Source organism: Eupeodes corollae, chromosome 3, assembly GCF_945859685.1.
Source record: "Eupeodes corollae chromosome 3, idEupCoro1.1, whole genome shotgun sequence".
Lineage (NCBI taxonomy): Eukaryota > Metazoa > Arthropoda > Insecta > Diptera > Syrphidae > Eupeodes > Eupeodes corollae.
Window position 1 is genome coordinate 24725742 of NC_079149.1, and position 21958 is coordinate 24747699.

The 21958-nt window shown below is 33.6% G+C and overlaps 3 protein-coding genes across 7 annotated transcripts in view; 2 read left to right on the forward strand and 1 right to left on the reverse strand.

Moving 5' to 3' along the window:
- Window positions 1-17736, reverse strand: part of LOC129951915 (glycine receptor subunit alpha-2-like) — a 35797-nt gene extending 18061 nt beyond the window's left edge. For all 5 annotated transcript variants that reach the window (XM_056064279.1, XM_056064277.1, XM_056064278.1 and 2 more), the window contains exon 1: window positions 16790-17736. In XM_056064279.1, the coding sequence (XP_055920254.1) occupies window positions 16790-16947 (158 nt within the window). In that variant the 5' untranslated portion in view covers window positions 16948-17736. The remainder of the gene's footprint in view (window positions 1-16789) is intronic.
- On the forward strand, window positions 15812-16071 carry LOC129951917 (cytochrome c oxidase assembly factor 4 homolog, mitochondrial). The gene is made up of 2 exons (XM_056064281.1): window positions 15812-15886; window positions 15955-16071. The coding sequence occupies exons 1-2, from the start codon at window positions 15812-15814 to the stop codon at window positions 16069-16071; spliced, it is 192 nt and encodes a 63-aa protein (XP_055920256.1).
- LOC129951916 (peptidyl-tRNA hydrolase 2, mitochondrial) lies at window positions 16106-16547 on the forward strand. The gene has a single exon (XM_056064280.1). The coding sequence runs from the start codon at window positions 16106-16108 to the stop codon at window positions 16499-16501; it is 396 nt and encodes a 131-aa protein (XP_055920255.1). The 3' UTR covers window positions 16502-16547.
- Window positions 17737-21958: the final 4222 nt, after the last annotated feature.

Here is a 21958-nt window from a genome sequence, read left to right on the forward strand (position 1 = left end):
AATTATTTTCAAGAAATTTAAACTAATAGCAGAAAATCAAACAGGCAAGAGAATAAAGAAAGTGAGGTCAGACAACGGACTTGAATTTATAAACAAGGAAATGAAACAGATATGCAGCGCAGAAAGTGGTATAATTCTTCAAACATCTGCACCCTATAGCCCGCAGTAAAATGGTAAGACTGAACGGATGAATCGGACTCTTGTTGAAAAGGCACGATCTTTACTAACAGATGCAATGTTTATAAAATTATACTGGGCAGAGGCAACTTATACAGCTGCGTACATTTTAAACAAAACACCTAGAAAGTATTTAAACAATAGTTTACCAGGAGAAATATTGACCGGAATTAAACAGAATTTGAAATATTTAAGGGTATTTGGATGTGTAGCAATGGCTTTAGTACCAAAAGAAAAACGTAAGAATTGGGATTCAAAGTCAGAAAAATGTATGATGTCAGGATATTGTAAAAAAAACTAAAGCTTACAGAATTTATAATCCATTTAAAAGAAAAATAATCATCAGCCGAGACGAAATATTTCCAGAATTACAAATGTATAATTCAAATAATACAAATAAAAAAACAAATAAAGAGAATAATGAGTCATATAATCAGAATTTAATAAGGATATAAGCTGAAAAAGAACTATTACAAACTGAATCAGATAATTTTGAATCGTTAAAAAGCAGCTTAAGTGAGGATAATAACAAAAAAGAAAATCAAACTCTTAAACGATCAACTAGAATTCGTAAACCACTATGACGGATTATGTAAAAATTTTGGCAATTCAGAATGTTGAAAACCTACCTACAAATTATGATGAAGCTATTTCCAATCTTAACAGAGAAGAATGGATTAAGGCTATTGAAGAAGAACATAAATCATTAATTGAAAACAATACGTGGAAGATCGTTGATTTAAAAAATTGGGTGGCGCAACAGTCCGTTGGGAACCAGGGCGTAGTGACTTACAACTCTCAACCATTCCTGTGTGCGAGTATTGTTGTCAGGAATTTAAGGGGCCTACAATTTTGGGCAGAATCGGAAGGGCCAAATTAGCTCAAGCTTTGAAATTTAATTTAAATTGAACATTTAGATGCCACCACAGCGTTTTTACAAGAGGATCTTAATGATGAAATATATTTAGGTACACCTGACGGTATGAGTGTTCCAAAAGGAAAGGTTTTAAAATTGAATGAACCTATTTATGGTCTTAAACAATCGGCTAAAATGTGAAACATCAAACTCAATCAATTTTATCAGAATTTGGGTTAAATAAATTGAAAACAGACCAGTGTAAGAATATACAATTTAAATAACGATCCAAAAGAAATGCTTTTAACGGTATATTGACATGATTTGTTAATTTTTTGGACAAACGAAAATATACGAAATTCTTTGGAAATCATATGAAAAAAAATTTTAAAATGAAGGAACTTCAATAAGCAAAATCATTTTTGGCATTACATATTTAGTACGATTATAGTAAACAAATTTCAATAAATCAAAAACAATATATTTCAAAATTGTTAGATAAATTTGGAATGACAAATTGTAATTCAATTTCTTCTTCAATGGATCTGAATGTTGAATTCTCAAAAGAACAGTGTCCGTTGAAAGATAAAGATAAATTTGAGAAGACAAAATTTTCGTATCAAAACCTTATAGGGAGTTTTTTATTTGCAGTTCAGTTAAAGCGGTCAGATTATATGCTATGCAGTCAATAATTTGAGCAGCTTTCCTAGGCATGAACACTGGTTAGCAGCAAAAAGAATTCTGAGATACTTAAAGGGAAGAACGGACTAAAAATGTACTTACAAGAATAATGAATTTGAAGATTCCAAAGTAAAAGGCTATTGCGATACTGATTTTGCAAATGATCAAGATGAAAGAAAATCTGTGAGCGGATATATATTTTTAAAACAAAACGGCGCTATTTCCTGGGGATCGAAAAAGCAAATAACAAGCGATAGGCTCAGCTGTCCAAGAATCTTTATGGATCAAAGAATTGGAACAAGAAATTTTTAATAAACAAATGGAAGCAACAAATATTATTTGTGATAATCATGGAGCGGTTCAACTGGCAATTAATGAAAACTATCATCAGCGAACTAAACATATAGATGTTCGTCATCATTTTATTAGATATACTATAGTTAATAATAAAATCAACCTTAAAACTATTTCTTCAGATAAAATGATTGCTGACATTTTAACAAAAGCTTTCCCTGGAGGTAAAATTAAAATATTAAATTCATTAACGGGACTTTGTTAATATATTTAATTTTAGTGAAGTTATTAAAATTGAAAATGAAATATTCTTGTTTTGTTCGTTTATAATAGTTTGCTATGTAACTTGAATTATTTATATTTTAAAATCTAACTAAAATAAAGATTCAATATAATTATCTTTAAATATTTTAAAGAACATGTTTTTCATCACTTATCTATATTTATTTGTATGCATACATTTTTTCAAAACAGAGCATACAATCTTAATCAACCTTATCAAACCATTGTTTGAGTTCTTACTTTATTAACATATATTTAATAAATAAGAAATAAAAGAACCTCTTATTTTAAAATGAAAGCTCCTTAAGCTCCTAAGAAAACAAGAATTTGAGCTGGACTTCTTCCAATCGCCATGTCCTTAACCTAAAAACCACAAATTGTTGGTTCCTTTTTTGTAAATACCTAGCCTATAGCTAAGGACACTACATGAAACTTACATCTCTCACGTGATTGTATATTGTACTATATGTTAACAAGCCCGCACTAATTATCTGAAAACTCGAACAGAAGCGTGACATTTTTCAGCCTTATAGACGCCGTGGCGTTGCCTCGCCTCCGTCACTGTCTAAGTCCAAGAAGTTCCTCCTCCATACATGGACCACACCTTATTTCTTATACCATATCGGGCAAAACAAAACTAGCTTATATGAGGCATGCATTTTACTCATTTTAAAGTGAAGTGAGGTAATCATATTATTACAATGGCACGCAAATTTTATTGCATGGAATGCATTTACACCTTGTGGTAGGTAAACAAACGCGTGACTGGTGTTATTTTCTTTTTGCGGGCGCCAAAACTAACAAACCAAACATTTGGTCAGTCATGCGAATAACCACTTACAAAAATTCTTGAGTTTTTTCTTCTTCAACTTTTACAACATAAACTTGATTAGGGGTTCAAAGGCAAAGGTTTGTTTTGTAACGTATTTAAATTGATTTATAATATTAAGAAAGGCTAAATGGTGCGCGCGGACGCGTTTCGGGTTACAAACCTTTTTATCGTGTACCCACTAGTAGCACTAGTGGTAAAGAATGTGTCTTGAGACTCTTACGACGACGAAGATATAATAAAGCTATAGAGAATTATTTATGTTTATTATACGGCTTAGGTATAAAAGCTAATCAAATAGGGACTGACATAAATTGTTTGTGAGAAAATAATAAAACAAAACGACCGGCGGCGGCGGAACTGGTACCTTTTGTGCCCTTTCTTATTTCGATTTTCCTAAGCATGTCTTAAATACATTTATATTTTAAATAAAAACATCGAAACTTTTCTAGGAAAACAAATTATTGAATGGAAGTCTTGAATGAATAATTATCAACACTCAAGAACCTAACAAAGCTTAGGCTGATAATACAAACAAAAACTACAAATATTCAATAAACTTAGAATCCAATAAATTGTTTCATAGGAAAAGTTGCGCTTAGCAAAATATTAACGAAGGTATTGAAAATTATTGTGGGCTTATGCCTCTATGTCAAAAAAAATATTAGCTTTTATAAAATTACTTTTGAAAGTTCATTTTCTTAGTAAGTGTAACCTGTTTTTGGTAATTTGTATACAAATACATTTGTTTTTGTTTTTTATTTTGTTATTGTTAAAGACATTTTATCGGTTGAAAATAGTGTCACTTTAGTTGTTAAAATTTGAATTCAAGTTTGTTGTGCTTGATCTGGTTAACTTGAGGAAAATGAAAAAAGGGCTGGGATTTGACAACACTGATAAATTCCCATAAGTGACCTGAAAAATTTTGAGCGGTTTTAATTTAGTAGCGCTGACATTTGACACCTCAATTGTCAGGTGTCATTTGAATTGTTAACTTTACTCAACCAATCGGTAAAATTGCAAAGAAATTTGGTGAGAGTGGAAGCATACCTAATGTCATAAAGATGAGTGCATCGTCGTCATGTATGATCAATACAAAATATTTCTGTTGCAAGTATTGCTTATGATCTTTTTTGGCGGCGTCGACTGGTGGCGTGGGGAATAAATATCATGAATTACTACAAAACATATTTTTTTCTAATTCAGAAGTTTTCCGGTCGCGATATTTCATATTTCAGTGACGTCAATTTTCTCCCAAGAAAAGTGGTTAAAAATGTGTTCCAGGTGGGAAATTGAATGATATTGTCTTACATTTTATAAGGAAATAAAATATTCATCATCAATTTATCACTGTGATGTCTTTTATTTAGCTTTACGTTCTAATCCGAAAGTCGAGTAACTTTAATTCTTGTAAAAAAAAACACCGGGCAGGTTTAGACAACATACACTATATCAAAAAGTTGTTCGTACAGGTAATTCTTCAAAATAATAGCTAAGGTATTTAAAGAAAAGCAGATTTTCATGAAAAAATTAGGCAAAGTAGGGAATCAAAGGTCAAAAAATTGCACGTACAGTGATACAAAACTTAATTATGTATATATATGTTAGTTTTAGTAGTTAACCTTTCGCTTTTATAACTGAAGGCGATTCTTCATAGAGAGAACTAGTTTTGAAGTGACTTCCGGCGACATTTTGTTCCATTCTTCCAATATACCGGCTTTTAGCTGGTTTTTATTACTTATTTTTGATTTTCAGACCTTTCTTCCTAAATAATCCCAAAGATGCTCAATGGGGTTAAGGTCTGGGGTGCATGAGGCAATAGCGATTTAACAATAAAGAGAAGCCACTCCTTTACTATCCTTGATGAATGTTTAGGATCGTTGTCTTGCACAAGTAAATAGTCGTCTTTTAGGCCAATTTTTAAAGCCATGGCTTTCAAATTTTCTTTTAAAATTTTTAAATATTTGTTTTTATCCATTGTTGTTTCTATAAAAACTAAATTTCCCACATCATTATACCCCATAGCTCCCCATACCATAACATTTCCACCTCCATGTTTCAACGTTGATTGCAAATTCTTCACATCTAATGCTGTGTTTGGTTCCCTCCACACAAATCTGCGACCGTCCAACGCAAAGAGATTAAACTTGCTCTCGTCAAGGAATAACACATTTTTCCAAAAATCATCTGGTTCCGAAACGTATGCATTCGCATAGTTCAAGCGCTTTGAAACGTTTGCTTTTGATATATATGTAGGTTTTTTTGTAGCGTGCGATCATTTTATCCCTTTGAATGGAGAAAGTTCCGAACAGTTTGAGGGATAAGCGATATTCCATCATTTGCTTGAATGTCAGCAGCTATTTTGGGAGCACTTAACTTGGGATCAGCCTTTACTATTCTTTCAATTTTTCGTTCCATGAGCGTCTAATATTTTTTTCCGAACTCTTCCAGGAGCCACGTCAAAGCTTTTATTTTTCAAAAAGTTTTGAATACATATTGAACAGTAGACCGTGGTCTACCGATAGTTGACGATATCTCAGCATAACTTTTTCCGTCGTTTCTTAGTTTAGAAATCAGTTTTCTTATTTTAAGAGGTATTTTTTTATGAGAAGCCTCCATTTTCAAAATAAACTTCAGAAAATTAAAATAAAAACAATTGAAAACAACAATACACCCCGACATACTGAGCCTAGATCTCTCAATATCATTACAGTACACAATTTACATTTCAAAAGAACCGTTATTTCCATTTTGTTAGAGAAAAGAGCAGTGTATGAACATTTGTTTGATTTACGAGCAATTTTTTGACATTCCTGGCAAAATTCTAATAACGTTAAAAGAAAAACCATAAGGCAAAGCTCGAACATTTTGTTGCAGGTTTGTTGCATTTCCTATTATACATTATAATATTATCAAATAAAGTCAATAAGCTCAGATTTGTGGTAGGGAGTTCATAGTGTAAGGGAAACCCATTTATTTTCAATTGCTGTACGTGCAAGTCCATCCGCAATTGTATTTTCTATTGTAAAGATACATATATTACTTACTTCTTTTCCAATTTTATAAGGGACCGCTTTCAGACATAACCTTTAAGGGCCTATTATGGATCACAACTCAACTTAGTTGAGTTGTAATCAAGACAACTCAATTTGAATACAACTGCAAAAAAAATCGTATTATGTAAGACAACTTTTTTCAGTTGAGTAGACCAAATACGTTGCCTACTTTTATGTGCTTGTTTTGTGTCAAAATCAGCTGTGTAAAGCAATGGTTTTCAATGAACTGTTGATGCCTACCGTTATTTTTTTGTACACACAAATGCACTACACAACTAGTAAATATCAGTTGCTGAATTTTGACAACAATCACAACTGAGAGACAACTCAACTGGCTTACATAATACCCCGAACACACTTAAAAAGTCAACCATTTTTTAGTTGACTACTGGTTGACTTGTGACAGTCAACTAGTTGTGATCGGTAATAGTGATTGCCAGATTACAACTCAACTTTGTTCTTAGTTGTCTTACATAATAGGCCCCTTAATACAATTGCTCAGAAAATACATAAATAAATCCTAGAGTAATGAAGTTCAACTTTAAGTTGAATGAAAAAAACATGATTAACTGTCATTTTGACATAGGCAGACTTGACCTGATAGTTAGGTCAGCTTTCCAATAAAGTTGCGTTAACTCGAAGGTAATTTTTGTTTTCCGGCTAGCCAATTAGGTACTAGAAATTTGCCTTACTTTCAAGTCCCTTATGTAGTCTGGACCTACCCATTGTCAATTATACTTTTTCGAAATGTTACCACATGCCAAAGACGTCATTCTTCTTATAAAGTTTTCAAATCATTTTGTATTTTTTATTTAATTCACACCAAAATGATTTGAACTCTAGATTATGACCATAAACGGGATATTGGGGGTAAACCAAATGTTGACTTTTTTAGAAATTCCTAAACGTCTTCTTCATAGAAGTTGCAGTCGTCCTTTGGGATTGGATTTGGGGAACTAAAGGTCTGGAGTGTTGAAGTCCATTCGCTCTACAGGACGTAGCCATTTAAGTCGTTGGACCTTTATTCTTTTAGCCAGGTCAGTGTAGCTGTACAACCCGTAAAGTTTGTCGTAGTATCTTCATCTCCACTCTTCATCTATACAGGCGGGACCAAAAATCACTCAAAGAATTTTTTTCTCGAAGCATCCTCAGACGTTTTCATCTTACTTTGACTGGGTCTAAGCCTAAGTGCAATAAATTAAAACCGGTATGTTGAGCGTCTTACAGATGGTTGCATAACAGTGCATCGCCTTGTCTAAAACTTTTTTTGACATCAAATGAATTGGTGACGTCTTTTCCGACATTGATAGAGCAGCGTTCTCCATAGTCATTCTGCATAAACGGATAAGTTTGACAGAGATGCTCTTTAAAATCGATAAGGAGATGGTATGTATAGTTTTGAAGTTCCTGGGTTTTTTCCAAGAACTGCTGTAATGTGAATATTTGGTCGATGGTCGACTTTCCTGGTCTGAAGCCACACTGATATGGACCTATCAGGTTGTTGACGAACGGCTTCAAATGTTGGCATAGTTTTAGAAATATGGAGCGTTTGTCAACTCAAAATATGGAGCAATTTGTCAAATCCTGAAAATCAAAAATAATTCGATCTGTGTCCGATGAGACAGAAGTGATAGCTAAATAGCTGTCACAACAAAAATGTCATCGCCATTAACAGGAAAAAAAAAATTTTCAGTCGCAATACTAACAAACGCTTTCACAAAATAATTAATTTTCACTGAAATCATATGTGGAGATTTTTAGACTTCTTTTCTCTACATTCGTTTCACTGAAGACTTTTTTTTCTTTCACAAATTATCTTAAGCCGCTACACCCCATACAAGCCACATACCGTCTAGACAGTGTCACTCATTAACCCACGATTAAAAAACCAATTGATCATATTTTGTGGATATTTTAAGACTTTTAGCTAATTTTATCGTGTCAGTTGGAGAGTTATTCAAAATTTCTCAGAGTTTTGGTTGTTTAGTTCAAAGTCGATTTAAAAAAAGCATATTTGTATTGCACAGCTGTAACGGCCACACTGGGGTTACTAATCACCCCCAGGCCAAAGAAACTAACGCTCAAAGCGACGACTTGCATTTTGTTAGCTTACTATATTGCGAAGTCACTTCTCAAACTTGCCTGCATCAGATGTCATTTTTGAAATAATTTCAAAGGTTCAGAACCTCTAATTTCATTTTGTTGAGCTTGGGGTAACTCGTAGCCGCTAAATATTAAAACAAAATACCGCACTCACAAGAAATGAATATGCATTAAGAATTTTTACTTTTTAAAGAAAATTAGAAATTTAAAGGTTTTGGAACATTTCTAATAAACAAAAAACTCCTTGAATGATAAAAGCGTCCTAAAATCTCCTCATTTACAATTCTCATAATCGCTATAATCAATGCTTAGTTGATGAAAGGTTGGTAATCAATATTAATATAGTGAAAAATTGACCTACATTTTTTCCTTAGCCCAACTCCATCTATTTCTGCAACATTTGCGACCTGTCAGTCATCCCAATTTGAAAACAAGCCTAATTTCGTTAAACCTCTTGAAATATTCAACTTCTCTTACTTAACTACGAACAGATTTAGAATTACAACAAGTCTTAAATCAGCAACGTATTTTTGCCTGGCTATTGGTTTATAATACGTTGTTGGTTATAATAAGTAAACTAACACGACCAACTCTCGAAAAATTAAATATACTCCTTAAATTAGGTAAAGGAGGTATGTATATAAACGAGTATGTAGGTGCTTTCGAAAAATGTTCGTGTTCGCTTTAATTTACATAACAACTAATAATTTCAGCACAGAAGGAAAAAAATCAACCTGTTAATAGAAATTCTTGAGGGTTATGGCTATTGTAGCTTGTAGGGATACCAAAGGAAGGAAAAACATATTCCAGCAGCTAACAGGAAAGTCCTAATCCATCAGTTAATTTCTTTTTTATACAGAATGATTAATAATAGTTAATCTGTGCACAATTTTTATTTTTGATAGTAATTAGTTTTATTACACTCACCTACTTCTCGTCACTCGATTCAAAAATATAAATAAAAGTACTTATTAATAACGTCATTTTTTTTCTATATTTAAACAAGAGAAAATGTGTACTAAGGTCCAAAATTTCAAGTACCGAAATAATCATAGTTATTAGAAATAGAAATCATGAATACACTACATGAATCTCTAAAAATGTTATTGAGTATGGATTTTATTAGTCAAGGCCAAGGTCGTGGTCATTACTTATTAATATTTAAAACAAAAATATTTTCTTTGATCAAATAAAATGGAAAAGAAGTTAATATAGAATCTAAATAACGTCAGGCGTTAACCTTGGATAGATTAATCAATAATTATTACCATAATCTATAGCACTCTCAAGAGAGGGAATGGCCGAAGCGACATCTAGGCAGCCATCAAGCAATTTATTATAGTAAAATTAAGAAGAGGGGAAATCACCAGCGCCACCAGCACACCTGTCAATGTACTAAAATGTCATGTTTCATTTTAAATAGAATGTCATCACGTTTGCTTTCAACAGAAAAACATGAGCCTATTTATTGAGTCTAAAGAAATTGTCAATAATAAATTACCTTAAATTTGATAACACATCCAATGCCCTAAAAAAAACTTGAGATTTGCATAGCAAAACCCAACAAAGGAATTCAAATGGTGAAAATAATACTTCATAATAAGAAGAAAGAAAAACAACCCCATCAAGAAATCAGGCAATATTTTGATTAATGTTTTTCAATTTCGTTTTTGGGTTAGATTGGATGATTATTATGCATGTTGAATTTAAATCGTGCTAGAATTTTATCAACTTCATTTTCTATGGTGATGCAAAACAAACAAAAATCAACTATAAATAATCTAAAAGTTATGTAGGGTATTAACCCATTATAGTATTTGATAAGGATCGTGTTTAGTTCATGACAGAGCTCTAAGTTTAGTTGGACTGAATATAGGAAAATAGTGCTTACCTTAGACTAAAATTGAAGTCTGGGCACAAAGAACCTAATACTTTTCATACTTTGAGACGAGACTAGATTGCGAATACAAATTTATCTGAATGCTTCCATCGTGATTAAAACCCAGCCAACATTTTTGAACCACCCTGTTTTAATGAAAACACTTCTGCATGTTGCAATGTAATATGCATGTTTAAGTTTCTAGTTTATTACTTTTGAGTTCAATTAAAGTTTTCGTTTTTGTCTAAAGAATTTTAGGCTTATAGGAAATCATACATATAACAAAAAATAAAATAAACTGTTGCAAGAAGGTGGCTGAGGACCACCACCTTTGTTTCGTCTTTAAAAATTAGGAACAAATATACTGCATGATTGTTTAATGCTTATCGAAGAAGGTCACCGGAAAATGCAATATTTTGAATCACGATATTATTTGTTAAGTAAATGCATATTTACATATTTAAATAAGGAATAATTTCATGTAACATTAATAACGGAGGACGTATTTATTCAAAAGAAAGCCTTAGTCCTGTACTACATGTTGCTTAAATGTGAATACGTAAGTAACGGTTTTCTTTGTTTTAAATTAAACTTCATGATTTTTAAAACCTTATACAAAGGCAATGAATTTTGCACGATACCTTAGGTAATTAAAGAAAAAATAAAACATATTTATTCATAAGAAACTAGGGCACATATTTAATTTTTCGCAAAATTTTTCTAAGCCAGAGTTTTTCAATTGACTGCCTGTTATTCATCATAAAATAGTGAGAATTGGATGAACTAAATATCTTTTTCCTAATTTAAGTAATATATTCCTTTTTAACTAAAGCATCATATTCTCATAACTTATTCATATCTTCGTGCAATTGTGTTTTGCAATTAGATGTTTCATTTACCTCCATTTCTATCTTGACAGCTGTCACTTTAAAAACCGTCATCTTGACATTACTTACTTACTTACTTACTTAAGGGGCGCTACAGTCCTGTGTGAACTAGGGCCCCAACAAACTTCTCCATATAGCTCGGTCCCTAGCTAGATGTCTCCAGTTTCGCGCTCCAAGTTGGGTGAGGTCACCTTCCACTTATGCGCCCCACCTGATTCGCGGTCTTTCTCTACTGCGCTGTCCTGTGGGTTTAGATTCGAAGACTTTCCGGGCCGGAGCATTGGTTTCCATGCGCTCTACGTGACCCAGCCATCTTAGTAGTTGGACTTTTACCCTTCTGGCTAAGTCTACGTCGCTATACAGCCCGTACAGCTCGTCGTTCCATCTTCTCCTCCACTCCCCTTCGATGCATACGGGACCATAGATCACACGAAGAACTTTTCTCTCGAAGCGATCCAAGGTGCTTTCATCCACTTTTGTCATAGTCCATGCTTCTGCACCGTATAGCAGGACGGGGATGATAAGGGTCTTATATAGCAACACTTTGGTCCCTCGAGAGAGGACTTTACCACTCAATTGGTTTCTTAGTCCAAAGAAACAGCGGTGAGCAAGAGTTATTCTGCGTTTGATCTGAGCGCTGGTGTTGTTTTCTGCGTTTACAGCGGAGCCTAGGTAGACGAAGTCTACGTCTGTCGATGGTGACGTTGGTCCGCCTCAATACTCACAAAAGCCTCATTGACATCACGATGAGTTCTTCCGATTATGTCAATGTCATCAGCATATGCCAGTAATTGGACAGACTTTTGAAAGATAGTGCCTCTAGTGTTGACGCACGATGTTAAAAAAATCACATGACAGCGCATCACCTTGTCTAAAACCTTTTTTGACATTGAAAGGTTCTGTTAAGTTGTTTCCAACCTTTATGGAGCAGCGTGAATTCTCCATGGTCATCCTGCACAAACGGACGAGTTTGGCAGGGATGCCAAAACTAGACATGGATCTATACAGCTTGTCCCTGTATATGCTGTTATATGCGGCCTTGAAATCGATAAAAAGATGGTGGGTGTCGATTTGGTGTTCTTGGGTTTTTTCCAGGATCTGCCGTAATGTGAATATTTGATCAACTGTGGACTTTCCTGGTCTAAAACCACACTGATAAGGACCTTTCAGGTTGTTGACGTTGGGCCTTAGACGTTCACATATTACGGCCGAGAAGATTTTATACGCGATGTTAAATAGACTTATTCCTCTATAGTTGGTGCAGTTTAGAGGGTCTCCTTTTTTCAGGATCGGGCAAACAATACTGAGGTTTCATTCATCAGGCATGCTTTTTTCCGACCATATCTTACGGATAAGTTGGTGCATGCTCCTAACCAACTTATCTCCAGCTGCTTTAAAGATCTCGGCATTCAAGCCATCCGCTACAGCGGCTTTATTAGACTTCAGCTTAGATATGGCAATCTTTACTTCGTCTAAGTCGGGAGGACGGGATTGTTGGATTTCGTCGTCTATGTTGAATGGATCATCCTGCCTGACAGCGTAATTCAGTTCTTCGTCGCCGTTATACAGTCTTCACATTAAAAAAAAGTTAAAACTACATCTTTACTAAAACTGAACCGAACTTAAACCAATTTACGCATCGAGAACACATCCCAATGTGTCATGGTAGCTTTAAGGGCTATTTAGCTGATATGTTATTTGTACAGATTTAATTGACGTACACTCATCTTCACGCAATGGAATAAATATTAATTTCTTTCTCTTAAAGAATACTGTTTTTATAATATCAAAATAAAATACCTAATTGGAAAGCTCTGTAATGATAAACTAATTGAGGAAAATGATAGAAAGTGGATTCTTTTTCAATAAAATGTGTTAAAGTGAAATGTCAAGTAACACGGGGATAATTTAAAAAACATAAAAATAATACAAACATTAAAGAAAACACGTCCTTTTTTTTATTGAAAACGTGAGTAAGCCAAATATTTATTTCATTTCATCACTTTGAAAAGTATATGTGAGAATTTTCTGTGTTTTTTTTACGGAAAATGTCACTTACCAAGATTTTAAAGTTAGAATGTCTTCACCACGTATCAAATTTTGAAATAAAATTGTGCAATTAGTCCTGAAAAAAAGCACACGAATCAAGAGATACCAAAAGAACCGTTCCCAACCTTTATCAATTGTCAACAATCGTTGCCCAGATGAGTAAATTAACTTTTATTAGCCTCGTACGTTGGATTTGCTTCGCATTAGGAAAAAAACAATTTGTGTGATTTGCTTCGAGCTGAGTAAAAAAGTTAAACAAAAGTTGTGTTACCGTATATCACTCATATCTTCAATACTATCCTTACTACTGGAGAGTTTCCTTCTGACTGGAAATTGGCAAAAGTTATACCTATACCCAAAAATGCTAAGTGTAGCGAATATAGGCCAATTTCCATTTTAGCTTTTCTTTCAAAAGTTTTTGAAAGGATCCTGAAAAATCAAATAGGTGAGTTCCTTAAAAAGAACAATCTTTTAACTCCAAAACAGAGTGGCTTTCGAGAGAAGCATAGCTGTGTTACGGCTCTGCTTGATGTCATAGAGGACTTCCGTCAAGCATTGGATGGCGATAAAGTTAATTTTTTAGTCCTCCTTGATTTTTCGAAGGCATTTGATACTGTGGTTCACAGCAAACTCCCAAATAAACTTCGCCAGCATTATAACATCTCCTCTGATGCAGTAAAACTTATTTCTTCCTATTTATCCGGAAGAATGCAAGCAGTTGAAGTAGGTAACGGGTTGTCTGACTTTCTTCCAACCACTAGTGGAGTTCCACAAGGATCTATTCTGGGACCATTACTTTTTCTTTATATGTAAACGACATTCCCTCCGTAATTCACATTGCACACTACATATGTATGCTGACGATGTACACATGTATCTCGGCTGCGATCTTGGTCTTATTGAAGATGGTGCTTACCGCTTAAATGAGGACCTTGAAAAACTATCAGGTTAGGCACTGTTTAATGAACTGACATTAAATCGATCTTAATTTAAGGGTTTAGTTATATCTAAAAGAGTTCTGGATTTGTCATACTTCCCACAAATTATTTTAAACAATGCAACTATTGAATATGTGGCCTCTGCTCGGAATCTTGGAGTCATTTTTACTCGTAATTTGACATGGGATAAGCATATTGACGCTTTAATTGGAAAATCATACGGAGTATTACGCATGCTTGGGGTCTCCCAGGCTTATAAACCTATGAAGACGCGTCCAATGCTAGCAAAAAGTTTAATTCTTCCAATTTTGGCATGCAAAGGTAAAGCTTAACGTCATTTTCAACAGCATCATCAGATACATTTATACGACAGAGTATCTCATTTTTCAAATAGTTTACTTCACATGCCACTAGAGAACAAGTGTTCAGTTTCGTAACTTATCATTGTTTTCCGATGTCCTGCTTACACACCAACCACCCTACCTTTTTGAGAGAATAAGAAGGGCTTCTTCAGTTAAGTCTGACCAGTTGATTCAACCCTGATATGCAATCCTAACATCTGAGCGCAAAATTTTGTATTAATGCTTCACGTAAGTGGAATTCTTTGCCTCGCCATATCAAGAGAATAAACAACATTACAAATTTTAAATCCCAATTACGTCAATTTTTATCAGTATCTTATTTTTTTTCTTCCCTCTCTTGTCTAAACTGTTATAGCTTCTTTTTTCCTCTTCTTCTCTACCTCTTCCTGCTTTCTTTCTATCTCTTCTTTCTCTCATTTTCTCCTTTTATTTCCAAGCAATCATTACATTTTATTATAAATATTGTATAATTTTTGCCTACAACTTTATCTTTCTTTTCTCTTATTTCTTTTTTTATTTCATTGCTTTCATTGTTAAACTTAATAGGTTACCACTAGTTTATAACATATTATATCTTAATGTGTATAGCCATATCGAATTAAATAAATAAAATAAAATAAAAAATAAATAAAATTGACAGAAAATTCATACTTTTTCGGCAGTTTTCTTATCGCTGAGAGAATTTTATGCCCACTCTTCAAAATTTGACAGATCTAAAATGTCTGCCCAAAATTCTTGTTAACAAATCTAAATCATCAAACAATATAGCTCGAGCTATCGATCATGCAAAAATTCCAAATTTCTTATTTAAAATATGAATTATACATTTGACTACCAATTTATGTTATAGTTTATTCATTTTCACATGGAACAGTTACAAAATTGATTGTTCATAGTTTTCAATCTTATTTCAAGTTTATATTAACAAAGCAATAAACAAGACTATACATGACATGAAAATTGTATACCTAACTTTTATGATTCAAATGAATGCAAGTTGGAAACCCCACGTGCTTCATATTAATCACAAAAAACCTACAATTTTTCAAAAATAAAACGCATAAATAACTCTTCTTCTATGAAACATGACTGAAACATCACTTAGCACGCAAGTCACCTACATGTAGCTTTTCTATGTAAAAGCTTCAACTTAAAACAACTTACATTCAAATGGATTAGAATAATAATTAAAGATTTCTATATTCAGTTGTAATTTTCAGTGCAAACAAAGCATAGGACTATTATTTGTGCATCCACCCTAAATATGTCACATAGATTTTTTGACAACTAGACTAGAACTCGATTTAGCTGTCACTCTGTCAGCTGCTGTTGGATATATTTTGGGTTAAATTAGTGTTTTTCTCAGATTTTTAAAAAGATTGAGATTTTAATTTAATGAAAACACTAGTTTTTAAATAATGTCAGATATTGAAGATCCTGTTGAATTGATGCTCAAAAAGACCGGTTGCATTGAATTACATTACAAAGTGCAGGTGCAAAAGTTGTCCATAGTTTTTCAATGGAAGAAGATTGAATAATGAAAGATTTTCTTCCCCAACAGGAGTGCATTGCCGAAACAGGAGATTGGCGCAGTTGCCAAGACAAAGTAAAGGAATTCAAAGAGTGTATGCTTAAATACACAAAAGAACAAACTGAAAAATATAAAAACATCAAGTGAAACGAAAAAGAAAAACATTTCATTCAATATAATAATGCTGACGAAATTCTTCCGTCTTCTTTCCAACTTAACAAGGAGCCAAAACAAATTAGCTCTTCTTGTTCGAGCTGACCTCAAGATGTCCAAGGGCAAAACAGCCGCTCAATGTTCACATGCTTCCATTCTATGTTATCAACGTTCACAGAAAATCAATGCCAGAGCATTGGAATCGTGGTGTACATGGGGTCAACCTAAAATCGTGTTGAAAGTAGATTCATTGGAAGAGATTCTACGAATTCGTGATGAAGCAAATAAAGTTAATTTAGTTGCGGAAATTGTTAAAGATGCTGGACGAACACAACTCGAACCAGGAACAGCTACTGTCTTGGGCATTGGACCAGATCATGGGGAGAAGATTGACAAATTGGTGCAGCATTTGAAATTGTTATAGAAAAATGTTGGTTCAATTATTTGAATAAAAAATTGTTGTTTTTAAATTGTTGCTATTTCCAATTTCTATCTTAATACTTCGTAGACAATTTTTACAGTTTAAGGGCAAGAAGTTAAAAACTATAATGCCTAAAAGTATGCTTTGAAATGTTAGATGAGAGTAAGCATTTTATTCAGGTACATAGGTTTTTGAAATATACAAATACAAGTCTTTAATGAGTCAAGTTTTTAGAAAAAAGATTACAGATTCAAGTAATTCATAAAATAGACACAAACATAATATTTTTACCTTAAATTAAGAGCTGATTTCATGCTATCCTTTTTATTTAAATTGTGGCTGTTGATAAGTTTTATTAAATATTCCAAAATGAAGAGACAAATTTTCGAAAATATTTTAATCTTTAATCCGCAATTGATACCACTATTGAAAACTGAATCCAAAAACATTTTTTCATATTAAATTAGTTGTTGGCTTTGGGTCTTACATTTTGCCAACTTTATAGCTATATTTTTATATATGACTAACATTAACTTGTTTTTCTTCAGACCGCATCATTTTCGAAAAGGCTTGACACCGTGTCGTTTTCTTTTCTAAATATAGGTACTTTCTTTTTATTATATGATATCACTTTTAATTTTTTTCGTTGAAATTTTGTTTACACGTTAAACAAGTTATTACAAGGTAAAATATTACACATAACAAAAAACCTTAAGCGGTAGCAGCAGCGGTGACGGTGGCGGCGGCGGCAGCGGGAGGCTTATAATTCCCATTGATTTCCATTTTACACTATTTTTTTTTTATTTTCAAATATTTCTTTATTTATTTTCCTTTTATTTGTCCGTTACATTTATACCCCATTATTAAACAATAAAACGGACTTCATAATAATTTAAATTCATATTTTATTTAAGGCACATATTTCATATATCACCACAAAATTATAACTGAATAAATTCTATCCGGCTTGTGATTATAATAAATTCCGGCTTTAAGCTCCTAATCACTTCGACTATGTCGTTTTTAATTCTCTTTATCACTTAAATCCCAAAGAATTCCATAGACAAAAAAAAAGAAACAAGTTGCTTCTAAAAGAAAAAATAAAAGAAAAATTTCAAATACTACAGCGAGACTACGATAAGCAAGGCACGAAGGCGTTTCCGGTACTGTGTATCGGGTCTGCACTTTGGTCAAAACAAAATTTTCTTTTCAATTCGCAAATCCAATTAGACCTCAAGTTCAACTAAGCTGTGGTAAGAATGAACTAACGGCTTTTAGTTTGAAGAATTTATTAGGCATAAAAGTATTAAGTTCTTTTCTGCAAAGAAGCTTTCTTCGCAGCTGATTTTTTGTTTATTCGAGATTGGGGGTGGTTCGGTTCTTGTGGTTAGAAAAATTTAGAAAGTATACAAAAAAGGGTATGAGTTTGTTATTGTTTTGGTCTGGGATGCGGAATGGTTGAAATACAGTAGAATTATACAAGAAACGTGGTGATTTTTGGAACGGAAGAGTGGATAATTCGTTACAGAAATTATTCAAAAGTTAAAACTGACTTATTGCCCAGTTGTAGGTATTTGTCGTTTACATCTTGGGGCCCTACTCTGTAATGCTCTCTATTTCTTATGCGGATAAGAAATCTAGTACTCAGGGAATGACAAATCAGCATTAGGATTTTTCGTCCTAGTAATGGGTTTCCGAATATCACTAGCGTTCGAAAACGGAAATGTTGTTTCTACACCAATAGAAGTAACGGATTGCAGTTCGAGGGTCGTTTTTAAGGGACACAAAAGGTAAATTGTGTTAAGTTGTGTGAAATACATAAAATGTAAGTGAAGAAATTATAATTTTATTCACAATGTAAGCAAATAAAATTCATTACAGAGAATCATCAGCGAAAAATATGAATTCCAAACAAAAGCAATTTGAAATTATGGTGGAATTCATGTGTACTTAAACTTAACAAAAGCAATGGTTAAAAAAGAAAAATAACTAAACCCTTATGTTTACACATAGTTTTGATTTATCGCCTGTTGTTCTAGGTTCAACTAGTTCTTCACTGTTTCCTTCATCCATCTACAGCGCAACCGAATCCATGTTATTAACTTTTTATTGAATTTTATATTTCTCTTTAAATTTAAATTTCAAATTACTCGTCTTTCGTCTTGTTTGTGATTTGGTTTGATTATGTTTTTGTATTTTTGCTTTGACACATCCCATTTCAAATACTTCCAGAATCCAGACTCGTCAAATCTGTTCTATAAATAGAAAAAGTACTAGATGTTTGTTTTGTTCGATTCGAACATTTTACAGAGTACGAATGCATAAACGAATCGAATACCAGATTCGAATCGGATTGTCTTCCAAAACGCATTACAGAGTAGAGCCTATAAAGGAAATATATTATCTAGAGTCCCGAAGGGTACCCGTGCTACCTGAAACACCCTCAATTTGTTTTTTATCGGTGAATACATGTGAGTGGTGAACAAAAGCAAAATGTGGGATTGGGCTTAAAAAAAAACTTATGGAATTTTTGTGACCTGTCAAAAATGACAATCAATTTTGCAAAACAAAACAATTCGTTTGGAATAATATATTTCCTCTATGCTGCTGTCACTTATTACAATTTTTTCGACAAGTCGATTTTGGTAGCTATTATAGAAAATGTCTGTTATTTTTACACATGACAAATGAAATGCATATGTATCGAAATTGTGATATCAAAAATCAGCCGTTCATCGACAACGTTGGCTCCAGTTCGTTGATCCAATTGGATCGATCAAGCCAAAACTCGATCCACCTCAGTTTCTCCACTGGGTCCATTTGGATCTTTGTCTCTGTCGTGTATGACTATTTTAATGGATTCTAATGCTTTTTTGATAAATCTACTTTTTTTTTATTTTGCTACGCGGTTGCAGTTCAAAACACAAAATTCATTTTAAACTGTAGGATAACAAAATTAAAATGCAGACTATTAAAAATGTGAATGTTGGAAAAGAGAAAATATTAAACTAAAAGATAGAGTTATTGTCGCTATACCGAATTAGGTAAAACCGATGAAATCTGTATATTCACATCAGTATCAAGGATTACTTTAAATTACATTTTCACACTTGAACATGCCCAATCTCCTAGCCAAATGTTTTCAATAAATATGATTTAAAATCATGAAAAATGAATATAAAAATAAACCAGTATGGTGTTCAAATATGCGTTTCGCCCCAATGTAATGGTTGGGCTCATCAGAAGATGACCATTACACCTTGTCTTGACGCATATTTTCTCAAATAAATGGAGAATCCATATAATATGAGCTACATAGAGCTACTGTGAATTATATGGTTGCTACAAGTTTTCAGAGAAGATAAATTGTATCTATTTTTATTTCCTTGCTATGGGACATTTGAAGATGAAATGTTTGACTGTTAACAGTCGAATTGTTGTTTCCTGAACACCGTTTAATTTAATAAGTATGATTTAAAATCATAAAAAATTAATATTCTTTTCATTCCTTTTTTAAATTTAACTTAATTGGTCAACTAACAGATAATAAATCAAATTTGTTCATTATTACTATTTGAAATTTGAAAAATTTACTTTACTTTACTTTAGTTGGCACTACATCGCATTGTGCTCCTGGGCCTCAAGTAATAACTTTCACCAGCTTATTCGATCTCTAGCTTGCTGCCTCCAGTTTCGAATACCAAGTTGACGTGCGTCGGCCTCAATTTGATCACTCTAACGGAGATGAGGCATGTCTCCGCTTCTTGTTCCCTCAGGCTTGGCGTTGAATACCTTATGGGCTGGAGCTTCGATGCTCATTATGTTTGATCTCCGCGCTGATGTCATTTGCAGAATCAACAGCAGTACCCAGATAAAAAAAGTCGTTTACCACCTCGAAGTTATACCTGTCGATGGTCACATTTTGACCAAGTCTACGGTGTGTATCAACTCTATTTGACGACAGTAAATACTTCGTTTTGTCCTCGTTAATGTCAAAACCCATTTTCTTCTCTTCATATTAAAGAAGGCACCCGTCACTGTTTGTTTGGTTCTTCCCATAATGTCGATGGCATCTGCATATCCAAGATATTGTGTGAATTTCCGCAAGATGGTGCCACTTGTATTTGCGTTGGTGTTGCCCACCACTCTTTCAAGAACAATATTGAAGGGACAACGCATCACCTTGTCGAAATCCTCTGATGGCTTCGAAGGTTTCGATTTAGTCTCTTTCAATTTTGACGCAGCAACGAGCATTTACCCACGTCATCCTGATAAGTCGTTTCAATTTGGTAGGGATACATACCAAAACTCAACATGGCACGGCATACACTGTACCTGTCTGCACTCACATAAGCTGCTTTAAAATCGATGAAAAGATCGTGTGTTTCGATGTTATGTTCATAGGTCTTTTCCAGGATTTGGCATAGAGTGAAAATTTGGTCGATAGTAGATTTTCCAGGCCTGAAGCCACATTGGTAAAGGCCAATTATCTCGTCAGTAAATGGCTTCAGACCTTCATGTAATACGCTTGTGTGCGATTTTTAAAAGGCTAATGCCTTTTGGCGCCGAGAAGGCTGTCACCTTTTTTATGGATTGGGCAGCAACTTGATGAACAGCCTGCCAACATCAAGAAGATCCTCAGTGCATTTGACAAACCAGGCGAGTCCTCAAAGGAAGATGTTAAAGAGATAGTCATGGAGAAATTGCAGCCCATTATAACATCTTCAGTGACCGCTTTGGATGAGTGTGCTTTTGGTACGAATTTGGAACTAGGAATTGACCTTCGGCCATAAGGACCTAGACGAAATCATTCAGAATCTTCTCAATCCGCCTATAAGTTGCTCTGACGGCCACAATGTATGGCGATTCTGAAGGCAAATCTGGCCAACTGAGGCAATAGTCATAAGCTTAGTATTTTGGATTGTATTTCTTGTGAAGGAGAAGAAAATGTTTAAAATAAAGTGAATTTTATTGTACCAGTTATGTTTGTTGTTGATTCTATGATATATTTTCTACACAATTAGCTTCTCTTTAGTGAATTGTTTGCACCGGTTGAAGTGAACTTAAAGGATAGCTTCAGTAAAGCGAGCTTGTAGTTCTTGTTGTTTAATGTCGTGAGCCCGTTCCACCCGTCCCTAGAACTTCAGTTGAAACTCTTTTTCTAGACGGGCTAGTGCTAAGTTAAGATCAGTTTGAATTGGTTACTATTCATTTTATTTTCACAAATAATTTGAGAAGAACAAAACTTTTTACACACAAATTTTTTCATCAATACAAAATTTGACAGCCGGTGTTGAACAAATTTAAATGTCAAACGAAAACGTGTAAATGTTCGGTGTCAACGATTTTCGGATTTTCGAAAACATTTAGCCGAAAACTCGTTTTTGGACTTGGTGTATAAGGCCTATAAAAGAAGTTTTAAATGGGATGGTTTCATCAAATCGAACATACCTAATTTTA

What these genes read in the sequence shown, in the direction of transcription:
- LOC129951917 (XM_056064281.1), top strand. Translation starts at nt 15,812, where the DNA reads ATGTCAGATATTGAAGATCCTGTTGAATTGATGCTCAAAAAGACCGGT. An exon ending in AATTACATTACAAAGTGCAG is followed by an intron (nt 15,887 to 15,954) that starts GTGCAAAAGTTG and finishes CTTCCCCAACAG; the next exon opens with GAGTGCATTGCCGAAACAGG.
- LOC129951916 (XM_056064280.1), top strand. Translation starts at nt 16,106, where the DNA reads ATGCTGACGAAATTCTTCCGTCTTCTTTCCAACTTAACAAGGAGCCAA.